At 43.4% G+C, this 24264-nt stretch overlaps 4 protein-coding genes and 1 pseudogene across 5 annotated transcripts; 2 read left to right on the top strand and 3 right to left on the bottom strand.

Annotated features, from left to right (window-relative positions):
• Positions 1-1080: 1080 nt before the first annotated feature.
• On the top strand, positions 1081-3037 carry LOC115747600 (60S ribosomal protein L9-1). 2 transcript variants are annotated; one of them, XM_048271637.1, is made up of 3 exons: positions 1081-1524; positions 2272-2431; positions 2571-2715. In XM_048271637.1, coding segments are annotated over exons 1-3 (537 nt in total). In that variant the 5' UTR covers positions 1081-1149; the 3' UTR covers positions 2573-2715. The 2 variants fall into 2 exon arrangements, with proteins under 2 accessions (XP_048127594.1, XP_030539668.1); XM_030683808.2 differs by having other exon boundaries at positions 1083-1524; positions 2272-2394; positions 2693-3037.
• A 1978-nt stretch (positions 3038-5015) lies between these two features.
• On the bottom strand, positions 5016-6915 carry LOC115747565 (annotated as a pseudogene).
• A 1884-nt stretch (positions 6916-8799) lies between these two features.
• Positions 8800-11276, top strand: LOC115747598 (probable L-type lectin-domain containing receptor kinase S.7). The gene has a single exon (XM_030683806.2). It carries the CDS (start codon positions 9046-9048, stop codon positions 11071-11073), a length of 2028 nt encoding a protein of 675 aa, XP_030539666.1. The 5' UTR covers positions 8800-9045; the 3' UTR covers positions 11074-11276.
• Positions 11277-12933: 1657 nt separating this feature from the next.
• LOC115747601 lies at positions 12934-16523 on the bottom strand. The gene is made up of 2 exons (XM_030683809.2): positions 16458-16523; positions 12934-13527 (listed from the first exon to the last, which is right to left on the bottom strand). Exon 2 carries the CDS (start codon positions 13478-13480, stop codon positions 13073-13075), a length of 408 nt encoding a protein of 135 aa, XP_030539669.1. The 5' UTR covers positions 13481-13527; positions 16458-16523; the 3' UTR covers positions 12934-13072.
• LOC115747566 lies at positions 15896-17819 on the bottom strand. The gene is made up of 2 exons (XM_030683773.2): positions 17651-17819; positions 15896-16523 (listed from the first exon to the last, which is right to left on the bottom strand). Exons 1-2 carry the CDS (start codon positions 17817-17819, stop codon positions 15943-15945), a joined length of 750 nt encoding a protein of 249 aa, XP_030539633.1. The 3' UTR covers positions 15896-15942.
• Positions 17820-24264: the final 6445 nt, after the last annotated feature.

The raw sequence follows: 24264 nt of genomic DNA, 5'->3' as shown, positions 1-24264 counted from the left end.
TTTTCTATAGACCTGCACTGTGAACCAGATACCATACGATAGGCAGCTTCCGAGCAGCATAAGCGTGCCTCTCGTCCAATTACACGGAATGTTCTTGGTGATAGCATGAGAGCGAGAGCGTTGATGATTAACGTGGAACAATTTTCATTGGTAGAAGATAACGGTTAACGCTCCCGCGACCCAGAATATTACACCCAAAAGAAATGCACAATTTCATTTGAGCGTATCTACGAAGAATGTTTCTATCAAATTGACGGAACGTATCATTCAGAAACAAAATCTGAACACGCCCATCATATCGCACCATATCCGCCTGAAGCTTTGTCCAAATATCGTATACCTTAGAACGATTGAAAAGACGATGGTGACGATGGGGGCTATTTTCAGATTGAATTGATTTTGAAGCATCACGAGGACTTGACTAGAACTTGCCATGAGAATATAAAGATGGAAATTTGAGCGATACCAAATAGATTTCTGTTCTTTCTCTATTTTCGGGAGCAAAAGAACAGGAACCAGAGAAATAAGAGCATTGTCAAACAGACCCTAAAGTGAAGTCCGTAAAAATGAAACTATGCGTCATTGGAGCACCGACCGCTAAAACTTAAGCTCGTTTGTTTTGCGAAAAAATGAATAATTTGAAATTTTTTTTAAAAAGTGATCGTTTGTATCACTCGAAACTATTAGTCACCAAGAAGAGATCTGCATTGTCGACAATTAATAATTTATGCCTAAACACTTTCGTGGATAATAAAATATTTTCCGCTCATTCATTTGTATATGCAATATAGTCGATCATCTTTAGGAAAACATTTCCAAATCAATGATTTTTTCGTGAGGTAGATGGGCCCTCATTTCCGCTCATTTCTTATCGTCCAAATTCGTCGCCGTTTCATGCCACGTAGGATGTTTGAGCCATAGTCCGAGGAGGTTAGGGGCTATTTCGCAAATAAATGAAAGCCTAGGGGGCTAAAGCCTTGACCATATAGTTTGGGCTCGAAAGGCCTAAACTCTTTGGGCCTTTGCTCACGCCTCGCAGTCGCATCATATTCATATAACCACCTTCGTCGCTAGGGTTTTCGTCTCTCTCCCTCTTCTCCTCCTCCGCCATTTGCACTTCTCTGCGGTTGCATACGAGCCGACGCGGAGATGAAGACGATCCTGTCGTCGGAGACGATGGACATCCCCGACGGGGTGAGCATCAAGATCAACGCCAAAATCATCGAGGTGGAGGGCCCTCGGGGCAAGCTCACCCGCAACTTCAAGCACCTTAACCTCGACTTCCAGCTCATCAAGGACGAGTCCACCGGCAAGCGGAAGCTCAAAATCGAGGCCTGGTTCGGCACCCGCAAGACCTCCGCCGCCATCCGCACCGCCCTCAGCCACGTCGAGAACCTCATCACCGGCGTCACCAGGGGGTACCGCTACAAGATGCGCTTCGTCTACGCCCACTTCCCCATCAACGCCAGCATCGCCAACTCCAACAAGTCCATCGAGATCCGCAACTTTCTCGGCGAGAAGAAGGTGCGCACTGTCTGGATATATTTTGTTTCTCCAGTTACTTCTGACTGATTTGTCTGTTATGCCATTTCATGGTTCTATTGGTGGTGGAATTGACATGTATTCTTGACTGTGTAAACTTTCCTTTTGCAGCTATTGATTGGTCAGATGTTAAACTAGAATTTAGCTTGTTACTCTAGTTCTAGTAAACTTGTTCTGAAATGCCTATGTAAATGCTGAATGCGGTAGTTCTCTTGCTGAACTTTCTGTCAACTACTGGATGTGATGCAAGATGGTTTAATCTGGACCTTTGCAGGCCTTTACTGTTATTCACTTCGAGCCTTATGTTGACATATGTGGTGAGAAAAAAAACTGCATTTGACATGTCCTGATGTAGACTTTCGACTAATTTTAAGGTGTTGCCGCGGTGTCCCTGCATGGCTTTGGTTTGTTGCCACTTGCGAGGACATTCAACTTGTGAGCTGCTGAATGATTTCCTTGATTTTAGCACTCATTGTTACCTGTCCATTTTCTAATGGCCACTATTGGAGAAAGGCTTGATTTGCCAATTTTGAGTGCGTTTGCTTGTAACTGTATTCTAAGTTCTACTGTTGTAGACTTGTAGAGGGTGTGTTGAGAGATGCTAAAAACTATGTTCATGGAACTCTACCAAATGGCTGGATGCAAATACTTGAGCGGTTCATGTCTGCAACTGCTTTAAAAGTTTGACCCTCATTGACTGGATACTGATAAAGTTCCTATTTGAATCAGGTGAGAAAGGTTGATATGCTTGAGGGAGTGACAGTTCTTCGTTCTGAAAAGGTCAAGGATGAGCTGATTTTGGATGGAAATGATATTGAACTTGTTTCCCGATCATGTGCCCTGATAAATCAGGTATGGGCTGCCCCGTTAGCTTCGCTCTTCTTAACATGTTTAGATGCACTTGTGCTCATGCTAGTTGCGTTATTTTGGGGAGAGGAAGGAAGACCTGAGTAATATGTATGCCGGTTTAATATTGTAGTTTACTCTTTCATGTTGCAGTGACGCTCTGAAGTTTGCCTATAAAACAGAATGAAACCCCACACTGGAAAACTATCTATTTGGCCCCATGATTCTGATTGCAGTTAATCTAATGCATGTATGCATGCTTAGCATTACTAATCCAGCTTTTTTTGCTTTTTTTGGGAAACAGAAATGCCATGTCAAGAAAAAAGATATCCGGAAGTTCCTCGATGGTATCTATGTTAGTGAGAGGGGAACAATTCTCGAGGAGGAGTGATTGGTGGAAGAATTGCATGTTATATTGTTTCAACGTTTTGAGTTGATCTTGTTTCAAGCGGTTGTTAGTTGGCCTTTTTGTATTTTGGGTAGTTAAACCTTTTTCCAAAGTTACATACTCTTTTGCTTTTGTCCTTCCTTGGGCCTGTGGTCAACAACTCAGCAAAGGGAAAGCACATCTTTGTTGGATTTTAGATTGATTATTTGAGCACGTTGTCCTCTATTAAACCACTACAAGAGTGGTGACATGTTGATTCAAGCATTGAAGGCATGTGCAACACATCTCTTTTCTATGTTCAGTTTTTGTCCTGCATGCTTCTTGACCCATCTGCCTCCGCTCTTTGGAGAAGCGGAGTTTGTGAACTTTGTGCTGAGTATTCGAAGAGGTAGGAGAAAGTCCATCGACAAAGGTGAATGGAGTGTTGCTGTTGATTTGTATGGTCCTTGTCATTTGCCTTTGGTCGGTCAATTGGCATTTCAGCTAATGATTGTGAAACTTCTATACTTACTCCTTTGTGGTTCACTTGAAAGTATTGCTCGTAGAAAAGAAGATATACAATGCCATCCCTTTTCTGATGTTTTCTTGCAATTTCCATTTCTCTGACATAGACTTTCAGTGGGTAGATACGTATTCTCGATTTCTTTGGGTCATATGCTTTTATCGATAAATTGAACCACCTTCATTCCCTATAATGAGCTTGTGCTTATGGTGGTGGCAATGATCTTGAAGAACTCGAGGCACTTTATCAAGCAGATGCTTCCTTACGAAGATTAGGCTGGAGCAATCTTCTCTACTGATCTCTTGCAGCAAATCATGAACTCACCAATTGCCGTCAATGGTGAGCACTCTCCCTCCTTTTTGGTCCTTGCAAATCCACAACGTCACCACCCCCACCGTAGACGAAGGAGGAGCTCATGAAGCTCGGGCTCTTGAGGCAGCCATTCCTATTGTCGTCATTGTGTATGGTAATGAAGAATACGCTAGCCTATTTATAGATTTTATTAGACAACTATTTTAAGATAATATCTCGATCAAGATATGCATAGCCAAATAGCGATACACGGGCGATGCATGTGCAATCTTGAAAATTATAGATATTAAAAAAACATTATAATTATCTCTAACATAGCTAAATATCCTATAGAAAGAGCTAAATATCTCTTAACACTTCCTCATACTTGAGTTTGCATACAAGTCTGAACAGATGTCCAAGAAAAAATATTAAGTGGTCTGCAAGCGGAATGTCTAGCTGACGTGACGTGCCTTGGTATGCTAATATCCAATCACATTTTGACACATGAATATTGATGTGGAAATTAAAAAAATAATTTTTTCTCTTTTCCTCCTCCATCTTCAACCTCCGCTCCGCCTGAGCTTGGCTTTTCTCCACCACCCAAGTCGTTGCTACCACCGTCGCCACCACAGTCTCCATCCACCACCCAACTCGGCCATGTCCATCGTCTCCATTCATCGCGCAAGGTGTGGTAACCTCCATCTTCGTCTCTTTTTTCTCCACCATGGCTGCCGCAGCAAGTTCCGATATATTCAGATCAGATCGGAGTCATAGCCGCAACAATACAGTTACGCTTTCCTTCAGATTTGGAACCGCGGAGCCATGGTTGTGACAGACCAGTCATGCTCGCTTCCAAATGTGGAAGCGCAGAGCCATAGCCACGGCAGACCTTAGAGGGGAGCTATGGGTGCAGAGCCATGGTTGCTGCGACAGACCTTGGAGCGGAGCTACCATGGCAGACCGTAGAGAGGAGCCATGGCCGCAACAGACCTCGGAGGCACAGTCGCAATAGATTTTGGGCATGACAGCATCCGAGTCAGATCTAGAGGCATCGACCATGGACAAGCAAATACGACGGACGGAGAACTTTCAAATTGTCGTGGCAGATGGAAGAGTAGGGAGAAATCCAGTTGGATTAAGATAATTTTTATTTATTTTATTTTCACGTCATGGTATATGTGTCAGTATAAGCGCACGCCACGTACTCTATTGACGTGGCTCTCACAAACCACTAAACATTTTCTCGATGTCCAGCGGCCAAGATCGTTGGCGGATGCGGCAGCGTTCGGTGGTTGTTCGTGACGAAATTTCCGTATCTAGCTAGAATGAGGGCGGTGAGTTTAGTGGTGTTGTTTGTTCTCTCAACGATGCACGAAGGTTGCGAATTGGAGGGAAAATAGCAAGCGGCTAATTCGGTTGGCTTGAGAATCGGTAATCGATGGATCAGGCATATACGATTGGCGTTGTAGCACCGATTGTGTAGGCTCTATTGGCCTCGTAGAACCGATCCTCCCACTGGATAACCAGCCCAGGTGCTGATTGTTCAGCAGAAGAATTTTGACCGGAAGGTTCTCCACTCTAAAAGTAGCCAACACTCCTGGATGTTCATGATAAAGCTTCCATCTCCATCAATGTCCACAACAACCGCATCAGGCTTTGCAACAGCAGCTCCAATAGCAGCCGGCAATCCATAACCCACAGCCCCTAATCCGCCGGATGTCAGCAACTGCGGAGGCCTCCTGTACATGTAAAACTGCTCAGCCCACATCTGATGCTGCCCGACGCCTGTACTTATGTTCGCATGTCCGTTGGTCAACTCATCAAGAACCTGAATAGCATATTGAGGAGGTATGGCGTCCCCGAAGGTCTTGAATCTTCAATGGGTACTTCTGTTTCTGCTCATCAAGCTCCACCCTCCAAGCGGAGAAGTCGAGCTTAAGCTTTGAGCCTTTCCCTTCCAACAGCCTGTTCATCCGATGCAAGGCCAATTTCACATACCCACAGATGGAAACATGAGGCTGCTTGTTCTTTCCAATCTCAGCTGAGTCGATATCGATGTGAACGATCTTAGCTCGGCTAGCAAAAGCTTCCAGCTTGCCCGTCGCACGATCATCAAACCGAACTCCAAAGGCAAGCAGTAGATCGCTTTTGTCCGTTGCATAGTTTGCATATGCAGTCCCATGCATCCCAAGCATATGAAGGGACAAGTCATCTGAGCATGGGAACGATCCTAGACCCATCAAAGTACTCGCCACAGGAATTCCTGTAAGTGCTACAAACTTCATCAACTCACCACTTGAATTCAAACGCCCACTGCCCACATACAAAACTGGCTTCTTCAAATCAGTTAGCAACCTCACAATCTGTTTCTAGTGCACCTCCCGAGGCGGCTCAGGCAACCTCGACATGTATCCCAGCAACCTCATAGGCATGTTCCAGTTGGGAACCACGAGCTGCTGTTGTATATGCTTAGGTATATCAATTAGAACTGAACCTGGCCTCGCTGAAGTCGCTAAAAAGAATGCCTTTCTATCCTTGCCTCCTTGGTATATCTTCCACGTCAAGAACCAGAAAGTTGTGCTTCATTATAGACTGGGTGATCTGGATAATAGGGGTCTCTTGAAATGCATCCTTACCAATCATTATTCGCGGCACTAAAAATCGAGTACATCGTTCTTTTGTCAAAACGGTGGGAAAAGCCATTGCTTCAAAGTTTACACCTTATAGATGGTGAGCTATCAAATAAAGCAGTGCAGATATTTGCGACTAGAACAACAGCAAATGAAGTACTGGCCATCGATGTAACGTGGCCAGTAATCACGACAATGGGGATGTTATCGAGCAAGGCATCGGCAAGGCCACTGACGAGGTTGGTGGCACCGGGGCCAGAGGTAGCGATGCAGACGCTGGGGAGGCCGGAGGTGCCGATGTAGCCCTCAGCGGTGAAAATGCCGCCCTGCTCGTGGCTGGGAAGGGCGTTCTTGATGACGTTGGAGCGGGTTAGGGCCTGGTGGATCTCCATGGAGGGACCGCCGGGGTAAGCAAAGACGTTGGTGACGCCCTGGCGCTCCAGGGCCTCCACGAGGACATGGTGGCCTTTGCGGGGCCCATCGTGGGAAAGTCGGGAAGTGAGGGCCTTAGGAGAGGGTAGAGTGGTGATGAGAGAGGCGGAGGTGGCGGTAGCGTTGGCTTTTGGAACGGGGTCTTGGAGGGAATTGGAGATGTGGAGACGAGAGGCGGAGTGTCTAGTGGGTTTGGAAGGGTAAGAGAAGGACTTGGGGAGGAGAGAGTGAGATTTGGTAAAGAAGATGAAGATGGATGGAGGAGTGCTAGCGGCCGCCATTGGAGCTTGTTTCCGCAGCGAGGGAGAGACAGGAGGAGGGGAACGGCCATTCCGTCTTTTAAACTTGAGGAATGATCATGAGACTGTCCCCGCTTCGCTAGTTACTTCTTTGAGAATCGAACCCACTAGGCATTAAACTCACACATGCGCCAACCCACTAGGAGTTATATCCATGCACGTACTATTGTTTTGAATCTTGAATTTACTTACATATGCTGTTGCGAAAATGGATCTAGCCATAGAGAGAAGAATTGGTTTTGTGATTTGCTGCCAGAGGTCAGTGGAGAAGGTTTTTCTAGCCAAAGCTCTATAAAGAGGTGTCTCCCCACTAAAAGGTCCATGTCAAGAATGGAAATTGCCAAGAACATCATAAAAACCATATAGGATCGGGCCTGGAAATAGACAAAGCCATAATATTGCACCTTCTTTTCTTGGAGGTATGCTTTCAACTATACCACAAAGGTGTAAACATAGATGTTTCGTCATCGTTTAATGAAAACGAATCTCGTGCATAATGGTGTATGATCGCGATGATTGGATAGATGACATGCTATTCTCATCAGTGGGTTAACAGAGGACACCATGCTCACGCAACCTTGAGGAGTTGGTCCAATTTGGAAAACCATCGAGCGTGACAAAGTAACCAATAATTGATTGTCGAGTGACCGGGCAATTTGCCCAATCGGAGTCACAAAAGTTAGTTAAGTGGGGCGAACCCGTTACTGGTAACATAATACCTTGTCCTGAGTTCTACTTGACAAAGTTAGAAGAAAAAAATTAGTTGCATCCCGAAAATACAACTTTCCAAAGTACATCCAAAGTTACTTTGGGTTAAAGGCCTTTAGAGGCTTTTGGAAATGTAATTACATTTTCTCAAAGTTGAGTAAAAAAATGAATCAAACGCTATTTGTTTTTTACCAAGGGACTTTAGAGTCCCAAAATCCTTTGGAAATGCTGAACCAAACAGGCCCATAGTAGTAGCTATTCATAGTGCTCAAGCTTAAACTACTAATGAAAAAATATATGGCTCAAGCTATAAAAACCTCTGGTATCCAAGAGCGTTGTCCCCTTAAGAATCCCGCCGAGACGGCTCCCCCGGATCTCGTGCTTTTCTGACCATAGGGAGTATGAACCACACCTCAATATAAAGTTGCCGTCGTGAAATACATATAATTCTAATTTATTACGGTATTTAGAAAGTTACCAGCACATTTGAAATTTTACCATCTCTTGAAACTTACCAACTTCATCTTTACAATTGTGGGCAAAAATACAGAGAATCCTGTTGACACTCTGCAAACAAAGACGAACAGGATGGCTATGAACCCCCTCTCAAGGATGGCATGGCATCGAGAGGATACTTGTCCTCTAAAATAATTGATAGAGCGATGCTGCTTCTAAATGAAAATCCCCCAGAGGACTATAAAGACGAATTCCTGGGTATTGACGAGCCTGCGGATGAGGTTGCTAGCATTGTCTTGCGACAGTTTGCCAGAGCTCGCGGTTGGGCGTCTGTCAAATCGTCAGAGTAAACGCCAGACAAACATGTTGGTGGGGATCTTGTGCAGATATTTCTTCAGATACCTACCAAACTTGCTTCCCCCATCAGATTTACCAATTCAAGTTCTACATGAATTTTCCCGACTTCAAGTGGAAGGACCACGTCAACCCTGCCCAGAGATTACATATACTTTCTAGTTTCGTGCCTTCCCCGCTTCAGTCATCTTGTGTGGAAGAATCCGGATTTGTACTGCCTCACGTTACCGAAAGCGGACTAGGAAAACCTCGATCAACGGCCCGTGAGCCTTTCGTCTCGTGTCGTGTTGGGCAATGGAAGGGCTGGTCGTATTCCCGCACAGGAGGACGAAAATAGATGTTCGAAAGCCGGACGTCTCAAGAGCTACGATCCACCACGCACCGTCCAGAAACACGCCCCACGACAAAGATGATAGGGAGCACATGAGACTGGAAATCATCCCGTCGCTATCTGCTACTGGAGTGCCACACAAAAATAAAGATTCCCACTCAAGCGGGTCCCTTTGCTCGTGCAAGCGGAGTCACAAGAGGAATGCATTAGCTTGATTTCACAGAAGCAAAACTTATCTCTCTGCTCCTTTATCTTCTGCTGTCATGGCCTTCTCAAGTTTTCTTTTTCTGCTTCTGCTCTTGGTGGGGAGCTCGCTCGGGGTCGATTCAGCCAAGAAGGAGAAGTTCACGGGGCCCGTGATCAACGTGACGAAGCACCTTTCTTTCCCCGATTTCAGCTTAGACAACCCCAGGATGGTTCATGACGTGAGGCTCTTGGGCAGTGCGAAGCTGTCCAAGGAAACGGGTGCGGTCCAAATCCCCGACGTGTCCGAAGCCATCGATCTTCGGCATCTCGCTGGCCGAGCCCTCTACTCCTCTCCTGTCCGCTTGCTCGACCCCGCCACCAGAACCCCGGCTTCCTTCGAGACCACCTTTGATTTCCAATTCAAGAACGACAGCTCGGTCACTCCTGCCAGGAATGATGCCGGCTCTGCTGGTACAGGGGGCACCCATGGTGGCAGCGGCTTAACTTTTATTATAGTACCAGATGAGTTCACTGTTGGAAGATCAGGGCCGTGGCTTGGGATGCTTAATGACGCATGCGATGAGGAGTACAAAGCTGTAGCCGTGGAATTCGACACGCGCCACAATCCTGAATTTGGAGACCCGAATGACAACCATGTTGGCATCAACTTGGGTAGCATTGTGTCCACAAGGACAATCAATCTGTCGGATATCGGGGTTTCTCTCAAGGACGGGTCCATTCACCGAGCTCGAATTAGATACGACGGTCCAAAAAGATGGATAGAAATCAATCTCGGATCGGTGGGGCAAGAATTCCCCTCGACTCCTGCATTTTCTGGATTCCTAGATCTCTCTCCTCATCTGAAGGAGTATATGTTTGTGGGGTTCTCCGCTTCCACGGGGAACTTGACCCAAATCCACAACGTTCTCTCGTGGAACTTCACATCGACAAGCCAAGCTTCTCTCCGGATCCCGTCAGACGAAACCTGCGAGAGCAAGATCATCCTGGGAAATACTCAGACTCCTGGAGGAGCTAAAACAGAACCAATTAGCAATTTCTTGATTTTTGCAGCTGTCGTGGTGCTGGCTCTCGCAATTCTAGTCAGCTTGTACTATAACAGCAAGCGCAGAGGAGATAAACCGAGCACCATCGTCTTGCCGGAGAAAATACAACGACCAAGGCCTCCTAACAAGCCACGGAGCTTCACTGTCAATGAGGTGTCCTGTGCAACGCGAGGTTTTGGCGAGTATGAAGTACTAGGAAGTGATTACAGAGGTTCTTTTTATAGGGGAAAGCTACCGAATGGCTGCCAAGTTGCTGTGAAACGGTTCTCAACTCATTTTCTGAACTCATATGGATTAGATCGGCGAAGAATTTTGAAAGAAATTTGCGCCATCAGTCGTATTCGCCACCCCAATTTGGTACCCATCAGAGGGTGGTGTCACGACAAAGTGGAGCTCATGGTTATCTATGATTTCTTCCCTAATGGAAGTCTTGATAAATGGTTATTTGGAGTCGGCGTCTTGCCATGGACAAGGCGGTTCAAGGTCATCAAGGATGCGGCAGAAGCTTTGAGTTTTTTGCATTCAAAGAAACTTGCACACAAGAACATGAAGACAACCAGTGTCCTTCTTGACGTCACTTTCCGTGCTGTGTTAGGGGATTTTGGATTTGTGCTCTCCGGTTCGGGATCAAGAAAGTTCGAGTCGGCAACAAGTCAAGCTGCCGATGTCTTCGAGTTCGGGGTCATTGCTCTGGAGGTCATCGCAGGTAGGAGGAGGAGTGACCCAGAGGTGGAAGAAGAAGAAGAGAAGGATCTGCTGGATTTCTCATGGAGAATGCATGAGATAAACGAGAAGGTGAAGGTGTTTGATAGAAGGATGGGCTCCTTGGTCAACCTCGAACAAGCAATTCGAGTTTTGGAGATTGGTTTGCTTTGTACCCTGAACGAGAGTAAAGGTAGGCCTAGTATGGAGGAGGTGGTCAATCTCCTCGCCACTGATAAACCGATCCCTGAGCTGCCACCGAGCCGACCTGTCGCTTTGTTCCCTTATAGCAGCACTACAGGTCTCTGCGCCGGCTATTCTTGTGCACCTTTCCGGTGATGTCGCTGGCCCTATGGAAGCCGCTAGATTTGGGAGACTCCATCAACACATTGCAAGATATGGAGATTCAGAATTGATATCTTTAGACTTTGGTACAACCGGTGTTATGATGATCATAGACTCGATCACTGATTGTTAATGTTGGGTGAATCGAAAATTTCCCTTCTGAAATTTAGACTCTGCTCTTGTGAACCTGTTTCCAAGTTGGACTGCCTGCATCATTTCGACTTATTTCATGATCGCTTAAAAGGGACACGTGCTAAAACAAAGAGATAGAATGTCCAAGGAAGTTTCATGCCTCAATCTTTACAGCTAAAGTAATGTTTGTGATAAATGTCAATAGTCAATGAAAACTTGCGAGGCCTCCTCAAACTCTCTAAAGAGAATTAAAAAGATGGTATACCACATGAGCCTTCGTTTTATGCTTCCACAGGTCATCAGAAAATTCAGAGAGAAGCAAGAAAATACAACAAAAGCAATGTCCATCCACAGCACAGCGCCAAAGTCATCGTTCTGATGACCATCAGCCTGTAATTTGGTCCATGCATATTCATCAAAAAGTAACAATAGCAAAGTTGCACGACTTCTCTGTACGATATTTAAAGCTAAATCTGCTTGAACATTGACATAGAGTTTGTAGGCAAAGCAAAACAGTTTCAGCTAGGAAAAAGCAAATACATGCTTCCTACATCTATTGACTCAACCGGACACTGATTTAAAGCTCCTGCGATATGCTGTACATGCCGATTAATACTTCAACTTGCAGCAGCCACCAATTCGCAGCTTACCTGGCACATCTACCATGTGACTACAAGTGGCCATAACTAAGGAGTTTACTATAGATGCCAAAACCAGGGAACCAAATTATGACCCAATATGATCATACTTCTAGGAGATAACAAGTTTTCAGCAGCTGAGGATGATATGAGTCTCCATTAACCACTCAGCTCGTGCCTCTAATTGTTCTGCCTCTCGATGGAGGCAAAAGAGCAGCGCAAGAAAGAACATTTTAAGACAGTCGGCATGCATGGTGTTCAGGAGGCAGGAACCAAAAAAATTATCTCCATTCTTTCAGCATGTGAAGCTGTACCCTGATCTAGAAGGCAATACCTATGCTTTTCTAAACTGTCATTTGCACGTACGCCAATTGACAATACCTTTCATTACCATACATAAAAGTTACACACAGTTCTCATGCTCTTATACTCTTTGGTTAGCTCAGAGAAGAATAGCACAGATAATGTAGCTCCACCTTGCAACCTCCGCTGCTCTTTCAGGTACGTCTCAAAGTTAAGAAAAACCTGCTCCTGTATCTGAGTACAGATTTCATAAACTTTTTACCCAGTAAGGCAGTAATTATAAAGCTACCAAAAGCAATTTCCATTATAAAACCACATCCCCACACCAAGTAGGAGTAACATATGCATTAGTTTCTCCATCAACGTTTGACAACGCAAGAACACAACGAGACTCCTTTACTACCCGATCAACGAGCAGATAAGAGGCGGTCAAAATAAATACTTCAAGCTTCATTGTAAACTAATACAGACATGGAAAACCTGCATAAACTTCGGAATCCATGCCTCTCATTCCTTGAAGATGTCCAGAACTTGACAATTGAAAAGGCTTACAAGAAACTAGAACACAGCAATCAATTTGTTCCAATCTAATGGTGCTAATTAAGGATTTCCAGCAAAATTTCATCAAATTTCTTTCCCATCAATGAAACAAGGAACGAAAACCAATCTCATCATAAGAATTCGGTGATTTGCAACAAATTAATCACGAAATTTCGAGCTCAAGCACCAAACTTATGCACAACTAAGAACATTACCAGTATTTCACAAGATCACACAGAAATGAATCGATATATCATCAATGATTGATATGACCAAAAGAATTAACGCCCGTGGAATCATCCAACTCTTACATACACCAAAAGCACCCCAGAAAGAGAGAAAATAAAAACGAAAAATTCAACTCGCCTCTCCCGTTATGTTCAGAAAAGCCCGAAAAGAACCGAGAACCCTAGCACAATCAACCAAACAATGTGGACCAAAAGCAGCGCCTGACCCGACAACGGGCCCGAGCCGCCATTCCCGACCTCACAGTAGCCTAATTTCGCGACTTCCACGCCGGAGCACGCGGCGTCCGCGCAGCCGCACCAGTAGGTCACCCCGTCCACGCCGCAGACTGGGTCGGCACGAAAGCACTTGACCGGGCACGAACCGGGTCGGGCCGACCCGGAACAGAGGCCTCCGCGATCGCTCCCCTCAGAGGGCAACCTGATGGCCGAACCAGAGATCTGCGGCTCCGATCTGACAGGGGAGGAGAAGAAGAGGAGGGTGGCGACGATCGCGAAGCCGACAACGAGATGAAGCTTGGGAATCGGGGGATCCATGATCATCTTCTAGGGTTCCAGGCGAGCTTTCCGAAGAAAAAGCTCGCACCTTTGAATTGGGGGGCCAAAATGCGAGACTCGAGAGAATTCAGAAAGGTATGCAATTGCGGGACAAGCGAGGGATCTATTCTTGGGCTCGAACGCGAAGAATTCAATGGGAAAATGGAGTTTTTTCCCAAGAGATTGGTTCGACTTTCGAGGACGTTGGATGGAAAGAACAAGAAAGTTCGACGTTTGGTGGTGGCAGTTGGACAACCTGCGTCGCTTTACTTTTCAACGACAACGCTTTTCCTTTAATATTTTTTTTCCTTTCTTTAATGTTTTTTTTATTTATTTCTGGACTGCGTCGTCGCCTTTGATTAATTCAGTTCTCTAATTCTGACAGGCCGGAGATGGGGCTTGCTTGGTTTGACTTCCGTTGGATTGAGTCAATGAACAAAAATTATGAAGTAATGACGACATGATTGCGTTAATTTTGGTTCTTCGAGACGAGAATATTTTCACAAACCACGATTAGTCCTTTCTAGTGGAAAAAAAAAAATCTTTAGAGTCCCGTAGTATCACATTAGTCTAAGGTATTAATCCACCATCGTAAGTCTCGTGATTATAGTGTTATCACCTTTCAAAATCGAGGTCTCATGCCGACAAAAAAAAAAAAAAGGTGCGACACTAGCTATGTGCCATTAACTCATATCAAAGATGTCTTCTATTAACCAATTACAATTTGCGACGGATGTATTGTCTCTAGGAATGACAAAAATCCTAAATCGCAGCCGACTATCTTCCCGAGGCGACCGTAGTGACGTTGAAAGGGAAATCAAGAGATGGGAACAAGGACCAATGACCAAATGTCACTTAATCAGCTCAATAATTCAAGTGGCGAGACATTCGATTCGGCTTATTAAATGGGAGCGACCAGGCGAAGCGACTCAAAAGCGGATTGCGACACCCGCGCGCACGAGCACTCAACAATAATAGCAATCGTAGGCCATCCGGCCGCCGATGTACCTGCACATGCAGAGGGCTTCGCCGAAGAAGCCGCCGTGGATGCTCTCGCATTTCGCCACACAAGCCTAGTCGGTAACAATTCTAGAGCTCTATGAACTCGAGGCACACCTTCCTTGCTTCTACATGAGGCCACACGAACATGGCTGCATTTTTTTTTTCAAAGGATTCAATCGTAGTTTTGGAAGCTTTCTTGGTAGTACATTCCGTGAAGCAAGTAAATCAGCAAGCAATCACTAGTGATGAGCATGGTCCAAATGAGCGATTCCCAACCTTAAATCGGGAATTGCCCACTAAAATTGGTTCTATGAATTGGGAACCGAGAATCACCCAATGGTTCTATAGACCCATTCGAGAACCCGATCGACGGTCCGATCTAGTTCCCGAGTGGGTCCATGGAACCGGTCCAAATAAGATGAGACTATTTTGAATGAATTGTGACTGAATAAGCGTGCATAAGGGACATTTATCTTGGCTTTGCTATGAGGTGGTCCATGGTATTGAGATGAGGCGTTGCATTTCTAGAAGATGTAATGTGAAAATGCAGTTAGAAGCGAGTCAGCATAGTAAAATAAAGAGAGTTGAAGTACACAAGAAGGTTGCTAGTGTTCCCAATGCAAAGACATTTCTACCTTTGCTACAAGTTCCAGCAAAGCAGAACAACTCGAATTACTAATGGAGATGTCTTGCTGACTTTTATAAATCAGTGTTCATTCATGACAACCAAATTGAAGTAAGTCGTGAGAGACTGCTAAGAAAGACATAATTTTATCATTCACATATTCATATTGGTCTAGCCTAGGCGGGGGTTCCAGGTGTGGATTTGGGAACCGGACCGATCCCCATGAGAACCGCCGGTTCTCGATTCTGCGCAGTGCTCGGTTCTTTTGCACACCGTTAATCAAATAAGGAACAAAAATCGATCTAATAAGGTTAATGCCAAAAAAAAATCTCAAATTGGTATATATGTGACAAATTCATTCTTTGTTAATTTGTATTAAATTAGGTTAATACCACGAAAAATCTTAAAATCGTAAATTGCTACACTCATCAACTATCATATACCATCCAATTCAGGAATTTGATGCTAAAATTTTACGGAAATTAAGAAATGGTAAATTTGTCATAAGTGTATCGATTTGAGGCTTTTTGTAGTCAAAACATTAATTTGAGATTTTTTTTTATGGTATAAACCCGAAGAATAATTCAGCGATTTGCAGAAGATGAATCGCGAAATTTCGAGCTCAAGGACCAAACCTACGCACATCTACTAAGAACTTTACGAGCGTTTCACGAGACGACACGGAAATGAATCGATACATCGACAATGATTGATGATATGAACAAACGAATTAACTCCCGTGGAATCAACCAAAACTCATACATCCACCCACCAAAAGCAATCCCAGAAAGAGAGAAAATAAAGACGCAAGATTCAGGTCGGCCTCTCACATTATATATGTTCAGAAGAGCCCGAAAAGAACCGAGAACCCTAGCACAATCAACCAAACGATGTGGACCAAAAGCAGCGCCTGACCCGGCAACGGACCCGGGCCGCCACTCCCGACCTCGCAGTAGCCTAATTTCGTGACTTCCACGCCGGAGCACACGGCGTCGGCGCAGCCGCACCGGTAGGTCTCCCCGTCCACACCGCATACTGGGTCGGCACGGAAGCACTTGACCGGGCACGAGCCTGGTCGGGCCGCAGCCCCGGAACAGAGGCCTCCTCCGCCGTTGCTCTTCTCGGAGGGCAACCTGATGGCCGAACGGGAGACCTGCGGCTCCGATCTGACGGCGGAGGAGAAGAGGAGGAGGGTGGCGACGGTCAATAAGGCGACGACGAGATGGAGCTTGGGAGTCGGGGGATCCGTGATCATATTATAGGGTTTGAGGCGAGCTTTCCGAAGAAAAAGCTCGCACCTTGAACTGGGGGCCCAAAACCAAGAAAAGATTATAGGGCGAAACAATCCGAGAGGCGTCGAGAGAAATTCAGAACTGAAGAAGAATCTATTCTTAGGCTCGAACGCGAAGAATCCAACGAAGACTGAAACGGGAAAGATTGAAGGAATATTGTTCTGAGACGTCGGAAAGAACCAAGAAAACTTCTACCGTTTGTTGGCAGTTGGACAGCCTGCGTCGCTTACTTTTGAGCGATCATGTTTTTTTTTTCTTTTTTTTTAATCCCTTTCCTTTGTTTTTTCTTCGTTGGGGCTAAAGAGGCTAAGAGACTGGACCGCCCTTTGATTAATTCAATTATCTAATTCTGGCCTTAATCAAGATTTTGGGTTTGTATTGCAACGACTACCCCTACCGTATACTGGGTCGATGTTGTACATTGAGTCAAAGTTCAGAAATCACATTGGGTCATAATTTCAAAATTCACATTATACATTGGGTCACAATTCAATGATCATACATATATTTATGTATGATTAAAAGAAAAGGTCATATCTTTTTTATATTTTGAAGAGTTAACAGCATTTCCTTAATCCGAATACAAGTTAAATTTCTCGGCTTTTATCAAGTAAGTGCATACCAATAAGTTGTGAAGAACCATTACATTCACCATGTTTGGACTGATTTCTCCAAGGTTTTTCAAGACGAGAATACTTTGAAGTACGCTCACACAATCGTGAATAGCATAGTTATGTCAAATGTTACCAAAAACCCACACCTAGCATAGTCTATCGCGTGTCGGACTATTAATCCTCTCCAGTGGCAAACAAAACATCTTTAGAGTCTCGTATTGTCGCATTACTGTAAGGTATTGGTCCATCATTGCAAGATTAGTCTCACGATGAGAAGGGTTATAAAGTGTTCTCACCTTTCAAATCGAGGTCTTGTGCCCACAAGAAAAAAGGTATGACACTAGCTACGTGTCATTAACTTAATTAGAGTTGTTTTACTATCGATCAATTCTAGTCGCGATAGACGTGCCTTATCATAGTTAATTATCATCTCTAGGCAAGACAAAAATGCTGAATATTTTTTTTTTTGGTCGAAATGAAAAAAAATGCTGAATTGATTTCGGCTGTCTTTGATCAATTCAAAATCAAGAGATGGGAGCAAGGATCAGAAACCAAATGTCACTTTGATCAATTCAAGAATTCAAGTGGCGAGACATTTGAATGGCTTTATTACAACGCTCGAGCGCTCAACAGTGATAGTAACATTCGCAGGATAACTGGGCGCCAACTTCTTCGTGCACGCAAGCGGCGTGGCGGAAGGAGCTGCCGTGGTTGCTCTTGCATTTCGCCACACAAGCCTGGTTGGTGCACTTCTGGAACTCTATGTACTCGCTGCACTTCCTCTCCGCTTCTGCGTGACGCCACACGTACATGGCTGCAATTTTTCCAAATCGACCGAGAAACGTCAGTAACAAAGCAGTTCGTAGTCACTTTTTTTTTTTTTTTTGTCATAAGCAGTTCATAGTCACTTCACGTCTCGCAAAGCAAGACAAAAACTACTCGGAGAAAAAAACAAAACCTGAAAAAACGAGGGCAAAGATGAAGAATTGCTTGAAGGAAAGCTTGGCCATCTTAGCAAAGTGAGAGTGGTCGGGTCAAAGATAAAGACGAGAGCTGAGTTTAAGGTGGAAGAGACGATGCGGTAATGCCTGGATGGGATCATAGCTTGTATGAGGCAACATATATAGTGATTGTATGAGGCAACATGGGAAAGAAAGTGACTATGTGAATCGAGAGATTTAGTTCCTAAAACCGCTTGACACATTTTGCTTGGAATCTCTACCTTAATTTGATAGGATTGCATGTGTTCATGTCCGTTTTAAGGATTCAATCGTAGTTTTGGAAGCTTTTCCTACTAGGATACTCCGCGAAGGAAGTGAATCATCATATTCGCCTCGTCACCCGAGTGATTTACAAGATCTCTGGAGCGTTTGAGGATACCGAGCAATTAAAGTGAATCGTGCGACCTTAATTGGTATAGATTGGATAATTAACCTTCGCATGAGAGGGCATGTGCCAAAATTATGATTCAATTCCTTTAACTCAATATGAAAAATGTAGTCTCTCCAAAAATTACAGATCACGTGTTGTTGTTGTAGTTGTAGTTTTTCTTTTTTGTAGGGTAAGGTGGGATGATAACAAAATATAGGGTTTCTTATAAATCGAGGTAATTAGGCGGGAGAGATGGAAGAATTTTTGTAAGGCAATGCCTATTTTGATGACCAAGAGAGAAAAATACAAAAAAAATCTTAAAACTTATTGCATTGGTACCAATTTAATCATAAACATTTCAATTAGACCAACTTACACCTAAACATTTTCACATTGATACTAACTTAGTATATCGGGCCAATTTTGGCCGGAAATTACCGACGTGGACGTTGACCATCCTACGTGGCACCGATGATGCTGACATGGATATTTTTTAAAAATTATTTTTAATTTTTTAATTAATTATTATTTTTTTCCCTTTTCTATTTGTCGATGGCCGGTGAGGCTGGCCTCACCTAGGCGAGGGCAAACATCGGCAAGGCCCCCCTTGCCGGATCTAGCGAGGCCGACTAGATTTAGTGAGGGGGGGCCTCGTTGACGCTCGCCCTCACCGACCACCCGCAAATAGAAAAGGGAAGAAAACATGAAATATAAAAATATTTAAAAATGCTCACATCAATACATGCAAGGCCACATAGGACGGTCGGCGTCTACGTCGCCGATTTCTGATCAAAATTAGTCAAATGGACTGAATTGGCACCAATATGAAAAGGTTTAAGACTAAATTGGTATAATCGAAAGATTTATGGCTGAATTGGTGCAAATGAAATAGGTTTATGACTTTTTTGATACTTTTTCCAACACCAAGACAATATGGAATGCTGAATAATATTGTATCCTCATAATCATGGTTAACAAGATGCGACCTAAGATCGAAATTAGATTTACGAATCAAAATTGCACGGTAGAGCCCGACTTGTGCCCTAATTTAGCGAATCAAAGGCCCTAATACTTCTCGGTACAAGCAACGGTATTATCTGAATTGGCTCGTTTTGGATTTACCAACTCCTCAATGACCGATTTAGTGACTCGCTGGATAAAAATAACTCGATGCAATTCTAGTTGTGTTTAAACATTTATTCGACAAACCCTAATCCATTGGCCGCAATTAAAATTTCATGATCGTCAGGCTATTGACCTCGACCACCGAATCACATCTCAAAACAAAACCCTTTCGTAAAAAAAGAAAAAAAAGAAGAAGAGAAAATAAAGGGGATACTTCTGTTGTCCAAGAGGGAAGATTGGTCAAAATAGTGTCGAATACCCCAAGGCCAAAGTAGCAGCACTAGAAAATACATTGTCAACTCTCAATTTTGATCTTTACCACGTCCAACTGAAAACCCTAGACCAGAACTTAAATAAAAATCCACTAAAAATCAAAACGACCACATTTGCTTTGCACCAATCCAATCCAACCCAAGATCCTCCACTCTGTCAACGCATGATTCTTCCAAGACAGACAACCAAGAACACGTCAACGAAGGGCCAACCTCGTTCTTGCAACAACGTGAGAGAGAGAGAGAGAGAGACGAGAATTAACTGTCGAAACTGTCTCCCCCACCATGTTCCACCACGAAAAACGCCAAACCAGACACAAATCTGTCCAAACCACAAAGGGCCACAGCACAGCACCAACCAATTTCACGATCTCCTAAAAACCATCAGCTCCAATGTTTCTAATATTAGCACCCTCTCTCCGTCTATAATTGTGTGCTCCTTCCCTTATAGAAAAAGCCAGAGCTTCCTCCACAACTTCCCGAAAACTCATTCTCAACAAGAGCCCTCTTGCGTGCGAGTGATCATGGGAGGTTGTGCAAGCAAACCCAAGGAGATCGACGGCACTGTACCCGTGGAGGCTCCCGCCAACCCCGTGGAGGCCGATGCCCAGACTGTCCCTCAGGTAATCACCGGAGCCCGTCGTCTGCATTCTTGTATAGGTCGCAAATTCGAACTTCAATCATGTAATGGTTGTTTCTGTTGTTGTGGGGTGTGATAATGGGTTGTAGGAAAACGAGACTCAGCAGGAAGCCCCCTTGGTGGATCTTTCCGAGCCCAAACCTGAGAGCGGAGATGAGACCGTAGAGGCCAAGAGTGCTGAGCCCCAAACTGTCACCGCCGAGCTCGACGCTTTGGCTGCAGAAACACCTGTTGAGCCAACAGAGACCAAGGTCGAAGCAGCTGAGGACAAGCCCCAGGACGCAACGACCGAAGAGGTGAAGCAAGCCACAGAAGTGAAGAGCTCCTGAAGGCCATGATGCTCCACTTGTTATAACAAGATTTAATTTGAAACTGCATTTGTTTCCAGCATAACGATATAAAAAAAAAAAAAAGGGAAAAAAGAAACGAATTGTGCTAGCCTGTTTTGATATCCAAATAATTTATTTCTTCTATATATCTTGAGTTGCGTCGGCCAAGATTTCAGCAAAACCTTCAGTATCGATTCAAAAACACACGAAAATAAGAACATACATCGCCATGATGGGGTCCTTTTCCCGACCAGGACCTGGCTAGGGACATTCGCGACGGCGAGTTCTCAAGTTCCTCGCAGGCGAGTCCTTTTTTCCCTCTAAACCATCAATGCATAGTTAAGCCGTTGACCTCGAAAGCAATGGAGACGACGCCAATTCCTAGAGTCGTGAACCACACATCTGTTCCAGGCCAAGTGGCTAGGATGATGTGGAAAAATCCTAGGAGTGTTTGAAACTTGAAACTAACGTGTTAGAAGATTAATGGGTACTTTGTTTCTTGAGCGGTAGCTCTCGTCAGCTTCTGCACCAGAATTTGTCCTAACTCCGAACAAAAACAAAGGAAATGCGATCGACCTCTTTGTCCTCTTGCGCTGGTGATTGCATTCTCAAAAAAGTCGAAATCGAAGGTCCCTTTCTGATGCGTTCTCGGCGATTGGGTTAACATAAGCTGACGTGCGTTAGTAGTGCGCATAAGGTCGTAAAAAACAACAATTTAATCAAAGAAACAGTATATAGCTGACCTTGGTGTCCATGGATCTTGAAACCAGGAATTGAATGTCACTCATACAAATCTAAATAACCACGTGCAAATTGTTTTGAATCATACCTGTCTGGACAAATCTTAAGGGTGCGTTTGTTTTTTTCATTTTTTTTTTTATCGAAAGTGGTGTGTTAATTTTTCATATATTATATCTTATAATTTATGTTTTATGTTTTATGGTTTTAATTTTTTTTTCCTTTTCTTTTTTCTTCTCCCTTCGTCGGTCGCTTCGCCTCGACGACGATTGGTCAACCGGGCTCGCCAAAGCCGGTGGCAGCCACCGACAGGCCGTGTTAGCCGGTCGCTATGGAGGAAGAAAGAAAAAGAAAAAAAAAGAAAATGATAAAAAAATTATTTATAAAAAAAAAGTTCATTTTTTATTTGAGATAAAGTGATGAGATTGAAATTATTTTTTAAATGAGGTACAAATATGAGAACACATTTTTTTACGCATATGATCCAAAAAAGAAAAACAACCATTTTCTTAGAAAATGATTTTCCTTTTCATGGAGTGGGAATCATAAGGTGTTTCATAGTCTTCAATAGTCGATTCTCCATGTCAATATCTCAAACCTAAAAAAAAAAAAAAAAAGAGAAAAAAAGAAAAAAAAAAAACTGCGTAATCGTCGTAGGAGGAAAATAATTAAAGGGCTCGTGCTTAAATACTTGGTCGTTTCTATATGGCGACGTTAGAAGCTGTCTTTGACTTTGCTTCCCCGACATTCATTAGGTCTGAGGAAACTTCGTGATTCGCATCAGATTTTTATCAGATTGTCCATTTATATATGCAGCAACTTCCTCGGTGCTCGGCTTTCGTGCCTTCTACCCCACCCCCATTTCACTTTGCTTCGATGACACATCACGACACCGACCCCGTTTCCCTAGGTGGAAATATCCGGATCCAATTTTCTCAACGAATATTCGGTGCCCGTTTGACACAAAAATTTGAAATTGAAAAACAAAAATTCAGATGCATTAATTGTTTAGAGGGAAAATGATACAAACACTCCGTAAACTTTGGCTTAACATACGATGTGATTCCTAATTTTTCATTTGACCAATATGATCTCTGAATCTTTATCTAATGTGAAATATGATCCATCAACTTTCAATTTATTCAATGTAATCTCCGGACTTTTAGAATATATTTAACTTAGTTCTTGAACTATATGAAGATATTCAAAGCCATCATTGAACTTGAATTAATGGGAGGACTAGTTTGAAAATCTTCATATAAGTCACGGACTAAGTTGAATATGTTCCAAAAGTTCATGGATCATATTAGTCAAATTAAAAGTTCAAGGAACACATTGCACATTAAACTAAAGTTTAGAGACCGTATTGATTAAATTAAAAGTTTAGGAACTATATTATATATTGGATCAAAGTTAATAAGACATTTGTGTCATTATCCCTTGTTTAGAGCATTTCTTGCTTAAAAGTGCTTAGGAAATTTCGTAATGACCATCTTTAACAAAAGATGATTTATCCAAATTTTAGAATCTCTTTTTGTGTTGTCCGTGATTTCACTAGTAATTTTTTATGAATTAGTCCTAATTCCCTATTTTACTATCACGAGAGAACTACCCCATTACATTATTTATGTGTAGTCCAAGTGTAATGATATTAAGAAATTATTTTGGCAAAATGCATTTTTGAGAGGAGAATTACCAAAAGAAAGTTCTATACCTTTGGAGTGTGCATGTTTTGAGTGGGCGGTTCCCACTTTGGAACTAGAAAAATTCCATTAATGACCAGTTCTACAAAACGAGAACCGTGAACTGCTCAAAGGCTCTATGGACCCACCCGGGATTCAAACCACCGGTCCGATTCAGTTCCCAAGTGGGCTCTGTTGGTGTGCTCTTCACTGTTCACTAGATTTTCCTTTTATATATGTATTTTTCAGCGAAAAAATAAAAAATAAACGAAGATAAAAGATAACGTAACTGTTTTTTCGGGTTCTTCTGGGAAGGCGCTACGGCCTCAGATCCGATGAGCGGGACCCTTTTTTTTGTTTTTTGCTTTTAAATTTTTATTTTTTATTGAGGTGACGAGGAGAAGAGAAGGGGAAATAATAAAGGGAGACTTTCTGTTGGCCTTGAATAATATGAAGAGCGACTTTATCGTGAATTTCGTGAGGATTATAGGTGAAAGTAAATGTGGGGGTAACTCTTTATCGAAAAAGGTTTTAATACGCGTGATCCGGATTGATTAGTTTTTCGCTCAACAATGGAAAGAGGACGCCCTGCATACTGATAATAACCCCCAAAAGCTGATGCGTGCTAAATTGCCAAAACAATATAAAAATTCGGAATGGGTGGAGATCCATGAAGTATTGACTTTCAGGAGGAAAAGATGAGTGCTTTGAGGATTTGGGGAACAAAACATTCCATGATTATGAAGTTAAATTTTGAAGCTGTGCCTACGCCCCTTCGATGAGGACGCGAGTAGTGAGATTAGGGAAGGGAAAAAAAAAAAGGAGTAACTCGTGAGAGTGCGAGAGAGACTGTTCAGAGAGGTATTATTTTAATATATATATATATGTATGTATATTTATATCGGTTCAATTACGTGGGCAGTTCCAAGTGTGGAACCAAGAATCGGTACTCACCGATCCAATTTTTGGAGCGAAGAACCTAGGAACATGTTCGGATCACGCAGCAGAAGTCCGATACCTTCATTCGGGGAGATTGCCACGAGAGAGCCCAAGTCTGAGCCTATCAATATATTCAGTTGGACCCACTTTTATTCAAAAAC

This window comes from Rhodamnia argentea, chromosome 10 (assembly GCF_020921035.1).
Source record: "Rhodamnia argentea isolate NSW1041297 chromosome 10, ASM2092103v1, whole genome shotgun sequence".
NCBI lineage: Eukaryota > Viridiplantae > Streptophyta > Magnoliopsida > Myrtales > Myrtaceae > Rhodamnia > Rhodamnia argentea.
The sequence above is the reverse complement of the archived record's forward strand: the minus strand, read 5'-3'. Positions and strand labels throughout refer to the sequence as shown.

What these genes read in the sequence shown, in the direction of transcription:
- LOC115747600 (XM_030683808.2), top strand. Translation starts at nt 1,150, where the DNA reads ATGAAGACGATCCTGTCGTCGGAGACGATGGACATCCCCGACGGGGTG. An exon ending in ACTTTCTCGGCGAGAAGAAG is followed by an intron (nt 1,525 to 2,271) that starts GTGCGCACTGTC and finishes TATTTGAATCAG; the next exon opens with GTGAGAAAGGTTGATATGCT. An exon ending in CATGTGCCCTGATAAATCAG is followed by an intron (nt 2,395 to 2,692) that starts GTATGGGCTGCC and finishes TTTGGGAAACAG; the next exon opens with AAATGCCATGTCAAGAAAAA.
- LOC115747598 (XM_030683806.2), top strand. Translation starts at nt 9,046, where the DNA reads ATGGCCTTCTCAAGTTTTCTTTTTCTGCTTCTGCTCTTGGTGGGGAGC.
- LOC115747601 (XM_030683809.2), bottom strand. Translation starts at nt 13,480, where the DNA reads ATGATCATGGATCCCCCGATTCCCAAGCTTCATCTCGTTGTCGGCTTC.
- LOC115747566 (XM_030683773.2), bottom strand. Translation starts at nt 17,819, where the DNA reads ATGTACGTGTGGCGTCACGCAGAAGCGGAGAGGAAGTGCAGCGAGTAC. An exon ending in CGCCCAGTTATCCTGCGAAT is followed by an intron (nt 16,524 to 17,650) that starts GTTACTATCACT and finishes TTCCCGTTTCAG; the next exon opens with TCTTCGTTGGATTCTTCGCG.